At 40.8% G+C, this 7,361-nt stretch overlaps 1 protein-coding gene across 2 annotated transcripts; it reads left to right on the forward strand.

The window, feature by feature from the left end:
• Positions 1-803: 803 nt before the first annotated feature.
• On the forward strand, positions 804-7,055 carry LOC115123161 (ferritin, middle subunit-like). 2 transcript variants are annotated; one of them, XM_029652485.2, is made up of 5 exons: positions 804-1,306; positions 4,288-4,400; positions 4,790-4,936; positions 5,169-5,294; positions 5,751-7,055. In XM_029652485.2, the coding sequence occupies exons 1-5, from the start codon at positions 1,258-1,260 to the stop codon at positions 5,904-5,906; spliced, it is 591 nt and encodes a 196-aa protein (XP_029508345.1). In that variant the 5' UTR covers positions 804-1,257; the 3' UTR covers positions 5,907-7,055. The 2 variants fall into 2 exon arrangements, with proteins under 2 accessions (XP_029508345.1, XP_064866071.1); XM_065009999.1 differs by lacking the exon at positions 804-1,306 and adding an exon at positions 2,917-3,748.
• Positions 7,056-7,361: the final 306 nt, after the last annotated feature.

Below are 7,361 nucleotides of genomic sequence, written 5' to 3' on the forward strand. Positions count from 1 at the left end.
GCTTCAACAATGAATGTATTTGCTGTGCTAGACCTAAGGGATAATGTTAGCTTTATAATTGTTATTTCATGTTCAAAATCTAGAAACCATGCCAGATTGCTAGCTAAATTAGCCCTGGAGCATGTAATATGGCAATAAAACAAAACAAAAATGTTTGGAGATGTGTATTACACATTTATGAATAATCTAATGTTAGCATTAAATAATCAAGGCCTTTAAACACTTTGTTGGACAACAATTGTACAAATGAAATGCCTTTTATGGTGTCTGACGAAATTGACCATATCCACTTAGTTGCATTTAATGAAAAAATAGGAGGTTGTTCCTTTACATAGTGTTAATAGCTGATACTTTGGTGTGTCAAAATATAATCTTCACATTTAGTTCAAATTAAGACAAATATTTGTAGTAAAAAGTTGATTGTCCCATCTTTTAAGAATCCCTGAGCTCTCTCTGCCCCATGGCAAAAATCCATAGCTTGTAGCTACACTAAATATGATATAACCAAAGATTGTTGTTATCCAGCATTTCTGGATAATACAGGTAAGCCTAATCAAAACACTGTAATAGACTCTACAACTAACCTGGTATTGGCAGTACCTTTTTTGTTAACAAATCTGGAAACCAGTTATCCTAAACATGTCCATTTCCAGTTGCAAATGGTTCTAGAAATACCAGAGAAAACGCAGATAGATAGTAAATAAAAATGTTTTTCTGAGTTTTCTCTGGTGTTTGTGCATTTGCCTGTTGCCTTTTTTTGTGCACTTGCCTGTTTCCTTTTCTTTGCCTTACACAATCTAGTGCAGGAGTATTCAATTTACCCTACGAGGTCGGGGACATTTCCGAGGACAGCTCCAGCCGAGGACACCAAAAACGGGGGCAGGCCACCAAAAACGGGGACGTCTGGTCACCCTACTTTAGTTGATCTTACTAGCGCTTCGCCTGTCTACCGGAAGCTGTTGCTTTGCAACCTCTTGCTAGCATAACAAATTAAATTAGACATCATACGATATCGGATGTGTTGGTAAATTCAATCTGGAGTGGCAGATCACACTCTGGGCATTAGTAAATTCAGAGCATTGTCAGATTGTCCGTTTGGAAATTCAAAGCGTTTCGCATTCGGAGCGTTCAGAGCCCACACTGGACGCTCTGGCCGAGGAGTAGGGTTGATCCGAGCGTTTTGACCTCACAACGGCAATCAAGCACCCAAGCTAACTGGCTAACTTTGGCTAGCTTGCTAGCTACTTCCAGACACAAATGAGAGAACACCTCACTCTGATCATTTTACTCGCCCTGGCAGAGCTGGGTAGGTTGTTTTCATGTTATCCAGAGCATTGGTGACTGTAACTGTGTTGCTGGCAACAATTGAATTACTCCTTTTTTTGCAGACGTTTACTGACACCGGTTATATTCAATGGGTGTTACGGTTGTAAATTCATCAATTAATCTGCGCTTTGGTACACTCAGATGAGAGTGCTCTGAAATCGGAGTAGATAGCCAGAGTGAATTAACAATGTCCATTGAGAACGCACATTGACTATACCATTTAGCTAAGCCTGATGTCTTAATGGCCAACTAAATGTATGTTAGGTAGGTAACATAACGGTACATACTACTGCAATGATATGCTATGCGATTCGTAAGGATATCGTAGCTAAAGAATTGTAACGTAACTTATTTGAAAATTCATTACATTGCTGAAGATTTTCTTAACATTTGTCATAATTAGTTAAAGCAATGAAATTGTATCTGCTCTCGTCTGACTTCGGCTGCAAATTGTCCACCATTTACTTAAAATTGATAAACGTTGTGTGGCCACGCCCGTTTTCTCAAGAATTGCATTATGGGCCCTGAAAGCACGGAAATAATGTCCACTGCTTGTATACTTCGTATTTTGGCTGATTTAGTATGACATCCGGGAACTTCTGGCATACTAACTATATCCATTCTATGACCAATAACCATACTACATACTCCACTTACATCACAAATAGTATGGTTAGTGCGGTTAGTATGAGTATTCGAACACAGCTCTAGTTCTTATGAATACCAATGACGTTGCAACTACATGGCTGTATTGAGCAATAACCAGCACCCTGAAAGCACCCTGTCAACAGTTGTGGAAGATCAGGTCATGTGAACTGAAGTTGTTAGGAAGGTTACTTAATTACTGTCGTCTTTGATTTTCATTAGATGTAAAAAGTTTTCCACTTCACAGTTTTAGCTTAATAACCTACGTATGGTTAGACGTAGATGTAGCTACTGATTTTGTGTAGTTATTTATTGGCTAATGTAATCAACTGACGTATCATCAAATACCATTTCTACAAAAGCCAGCCTTTCTTTCTCTGTCCACTACTGTATTCCCATACCTCATATTGAAAATTTATCTGATATTTTAAACTGATAAACCCTACAGTTTTTCTTTTGACTGCATTCTGGAAAAGGTAAACAATTAAGCTACATATGCTATTGAAACATGTGCTCTTAGAGAATGAAACAGAAGTTTACAGAACTGCTTCTCAAAGTTCAATTTCTTTTATATCCTAAATCAAACGTAAACGTAGACTATTTCTAAATTAGCCTAATATTAGAATGAGTGTTCAAATTCTTCCTATTTTCTTCTTAGGATATAACACACAATACCATTTTCAACAATAACTTCTGTAGTTAGACCTGCACTGTAGCATTGCTTAAGCTTTTAGCTGATACTACTGCTTTAGTTGTTTCCAATAGAATGTTACTTTGTAATAAACAAAGTTTAAAAAAATAACAGTCCGAGATGAAGAGGTCAAGGCGAGAGCATTTACTCTGCCCAAAACCTTTCCGCGTGTCATAAGCCCGTTTTTTTTCAAAGTATTTGAGGATTATGATCGAATCGAAGTTTCGTCATGTTTAAGGTTTTACAAATGTACTGATATATGTGGATGCATGTGGTATTCCGGAAACTTTGAAACTTTTTCCGGAAAGTTTATTTGTGCGTGGTGTTCACACGCGTACCTTCCCAGTCATTGGCTAGAATGGTCCCACCTGATCTTGCATGTCTTCATTCCTTGAGCACATGTATTTCCAGTGTTAGAGTGGTCACTCGGCTCTCTTGTCAATATAATAAATAATCTTTGCTTTAGGTCATGTGTATGAGTGGGCTCGTCTTTAAATGACCCGCCTAGTTCCTGTTGAAATTCTAAAGGTGATTGGCTACGCTCTGTGAGGGTGGATTTCATTGACGCATTCCGTTTGAACAATAAATAGAGCGAACAAGACTCCTTCCAGTTCACAGGTCTGAGAAGACGCATGAAGAAGTTCTTGCTTCAACAGTGATTGAACGGAACTCCTCTGCCTTCGTCCCGCATTATAGAACATTACGGATTGATGACAGAACGCTTTCTTGAACTGTGTTGATAATGGGATATGTAGATAGGGCGAGTCGGTCAAGGATCGACTCGGACAAGGTGGTCAATTATATGACAAGCGACAGGTTTATTCAGAGTAAAGATATCTGGTACAGCGTATATACGGGCCCCTCTGCTAGCTCATCAGAGACTAGCAGAAGGAACCCTGCTAACAGTGAGTACAAGCTTCATATACAGAACAGAAAGTAGGTTGATTTCTAGGAGATCGGATCTTCGGATTGGATCAGGCTGGGGTGTAGTCATCCGGCATTGGCTCAGTTGTCTGTCCATCATCGTAGAATCCTGCCATGCCTGTTCTTGGTCGTCACACCATGGTCAGCTGAAAAGGAGATTTGGTGTGTGCGCTATCTTCAGTCACACAATGTTCGGCTGGGAGGGAGATTATGTGTGTGTGCTAGTTTGTCTCCAAGTCTAGGCTTTCTGCCAATCTGTGGGTGTCTTATCTGGGTGTCCTCGGCAGCTATGTGTGTACTGTATGTGCGTCGTCCCTGTCTTCTGGGGTCAGTGTGTAAGAGCGTATGCGTCCCTGTCCTGTCCTCAAGAGTCCGTGTGTAATGTGTGTGCGTCCCTATCTTGTCCTCGAGAGTCAGTGTGTAATGTGTGTGCGTCCCTATCTTCAGGGGAGTTGTGGCCGAACTGACGGCTAGCACCTGTGGCTAGGAGTATCCTGTTGTGACAGTGTTGTGGATGATTTAAGTGAGTGTGTGTGTGAGAGATATCCTATATGGGGCCTAACATGTTTTACTATGAAAATACATTGTCTCAGCTATAGCAATGTAATGTCACCTACATAAGAATTAGCAGTCCTCTACAACTGTAAATGCAAAATAGTCTAAGAAACTCTATTTTTGTACTTTTCATTTTGATATAAAAGAATCTGCCGAGATGGAGTCTCAGATCCGCCAGAACTATCACCACGATTGCGAAGCTGCCATCAACCAGATGATCAACTTGGAGATGTTTGCCTCCTACACCTACACCTCAATGGTAAGGAGTCTACCAAGAGGGCCGTGTTGTTGATCTACCTGTGTATTATTATGCCTGGGCCTAAATGGCGTTTTTTCACTTGACTTTTTTGTTGTCCTAGACAATTAATAGCCAAGGATCTCAACTCCGTGCAGTACATTTGAGTTTTACTTGGCAAGGCTATTAAGACCCTCCAGGTTGGTATAGCGTTCAAATGAAGCCGGGAATCTATCCTACCTTGGACAGCGCATTACAACTCCTTGACAGGTTAATTGTCATGTTACCAAGTAGACTACAGACTAGACTGACTCATCCCTATCATCAAGCTTAGTTGCCACAACATGAACAGAATGCCGAGTCACGTTTGTCATGTTTTTTCTAACTATAATGTTTTATGTTTATCCACCCAGGCTTTCTATTTCTCCCGTGACGATGTGGCTCTGCCTGGCTTCGCGCATTTCTTCAAGGAGAACAGCAACGAGGAGCGGGAGCACGCGGAGAAGCTACTCTCCTTCCAGAACAAGAGAGGTGGACGCATTTTACTCCAGGACATCGAGGTGAGCGCCTGAGCATCAAACACATTTAGATTGTAGACTGATAGAATGTCTTTACTCCATGGAGGAGAGCGTCTCCAGTGTTAAGTTGATATAGAGAACTTGGAGTTGTCCAAAACATACTGCCTCTAACCACTGAACTGAAAGTGTGAGGGGTATAACTCTGTTCACTTTATCTTACCTTAATGTCTGCTTGTAGTCCCTAACCCTCGTGTGTACTCTCTGTCCTGTATAGAAGCCAGAACGTGATGAGTGGGGCAATGGGCTGGAGGCCATGCAGCATGCTCTGCAGCTGGAGAAGAATGTGAACCAGGCCCTGCTGGACCTGCACAAGATTGCCTCTGACAAGGTTGACCCCCATGTAAGTTATGGTGGAACTGCACATCACATGTATGTATCGCATAAAATACAGGTACTGTCTCAGGAGATGATCAGGTTGTTGTAGCTCTGATAACTAATGACACAGGATGTTGACCTGCTTCACACGCACACAATAGTCCAGATGCACACAATGCAGCTAATGCATAAGGGGCGGCAGGTTGTCTAGTGGTTAGAGCTTTGGGCCTCTAACAAAGGTTGCTGGATTGAATCGCATAGCTGACGAGAACTATTCTGCCCCTGATCAAGAGAACCCACTGTTCCACGTTAGGATGTCATTGTAAATAAGATTGATTTCTTAATTGACTTGCCTAGTTTAAAAAAATAATCAAAGCTAGAAACACTCAACCCTTATGCCGTTACCACCAGGCTCTTGTGTGTTACTGTATCTACAATAGTCTGTATTCATTCTGTTTTCTGACCCGTTTTCCATCTTTAGCTGTGTGACTTCCTGGAGACCCATTACCTGAATGAGCAGGTGGAGGCCATTAAGAAGCTGGGAGACCACATCACCAACCTCACCAAGATGGATGCTGTCAACAACAAGATGGCAGAGTACCTGTTTGACAAGCACACCCTGGGAGGCCAGAGCTAAACCACTTTCATCCCAAGACTATGGTCTCCAGCCTCAGACCAGGACTCCTGACTTCTCTGCTAGAACCTACTGGCTTTGCATTTATAGGGAGGGGAGAGTGTTGCACTGGTTTAGTGCAACACTGCTGTTACATTGAGATGTTTCTGTTGACCACAATACTGTATTTTGGAGGCAAGGCTTCTTGTGAAACAATTAAAAAAGATCACTAAAGTTTGTTGCTGTTTTCTAAGTGTTGACCTGTAGTAATGGATGTTGTATCAGTCTATTGAGGTTCTTTGCTCATTTACTGAGCATCTTCATACCAGTGATAAACACTGACAATTGTAGACCTACTAGTGGCTGAGGGTCATAACAATAGAAGTTTAACAAGAGTTTAATAAAGGATGTAACCTCTTACCACAGAGGGTCCTTTACCGTACCTTGTAATAGTGCCATGTCAAGTAAGGGCCAAAATGTGAACTCTAGGTCCTTAGGATTGAAATGGTTACCTACAGTTGATGTAGTCCTTTACTGTGCATCACAAGTTTATTAGACAGCCTAGAGGTCAATCAAAACTGTTAGCCAGCTGTTATGGCACATTTCTCTAGTGATTGGAAGTTCGGCTTTTACTGATACAAATCTGTACTCATTCGGTTTATTTCAGTTGAATGCCCACTAGTTCCCCTACAGCAAATTATGAACTGTATGCTCCAAATAGTAATTAGTCTTCAAGCCTCTCGTTTGACTAAAACTGCTTATTGGAGCTGTCATATACTGAAGACTTTCATTGTGATAATTGATAGGCAGGCTTAAACTGGATAAGATGTTGATAGACATTGTTAATGTGTCCATATAGTATGAGTGTCTAGACCACTTGGTTAAAGGGGAAAATAGCTTTATGAGAAGTGTCTAATCAGCAATTGCATTTTCAATAATGGCTACTTTTCAGTGTCCAACATTTACAACTAAGTATTGACATGGTAAAATTGAGTACATTTCTATGGTAATGGTATTCACCTAGTTGGTTATTTAGGACAACGTTTCATAACTTTGTCATCCTATTTGAAAACATGTGAAAAGGCCATACAGAGGGCCAGAGTTGTGTGATAATCTGACGTACCCAAAAAGGCCACTAGTTGGCATTGATTAAATTGCATAATCCTTAATTTACCAACATCTGTATTTATGGATCCTTATTAGCTGATGTCAAGGCAGGTTCATGGGGTCTGGCAAATTAAAGGCATGTTCTATACAATAAAACTAACCTTACATTACAAAACTGATTTCACAACACATTAAGGCTTTGCCCTCAGGCCACTATTCTACTACCATATCTACAACACAAAATCCATGTGTGTGTCTATAGTGCATATGTGTCTCTTCACAGTCCCCGCTGTCCCATAAATTGTATTTTTATCTAATTTTAAATCTTATTTTACTGCTTGCATGAGTTACTTGATGTGGAATGGCTCTCTG

The sequence above is a fragment of the Oncorhynchus nerka genome, linkage group LG26 (genome assembly GCF_034236695.1).
Source record: "Oncorhynchus nerka isolate Pitt River linkage group LG26, Oner_Uvic_2.0, whole genome shotgun sequence".
In the NCBI taxonomy this organism is placed as follows: Eukaryota; Metazoa; Chordata; class Actinopteri; order Salmoniformes; family Salmonidae; genus Oncorhynchus; species Oncorhynchus nerka.

Excerpts from the sequence above, each read along its gene's own strand:
- LOC115123161 (XM_029652485.2), top strand. The coding sequence starts at position 1,258 with ATGAGAGAACACCTCACTCTGATCATTTTACTCGCCCTGGCAGAGCTG. Across the intron at positions 1,307-4,287 it reads ACTCGCCCTGGCAGAGCTGG|AATCTGCCGAGATGGAGTCT; the intron begins GTAGGTTGTTTT and ends TTGATATAAAAG. Across the intron at positions 4,401-4,789 it reads CCTACACCTACACCTCAATG|GCTTTCTATTTCTCCCGTGA; the intron begins GTAAGGAGTCTA and ends TTATCCACCCAG.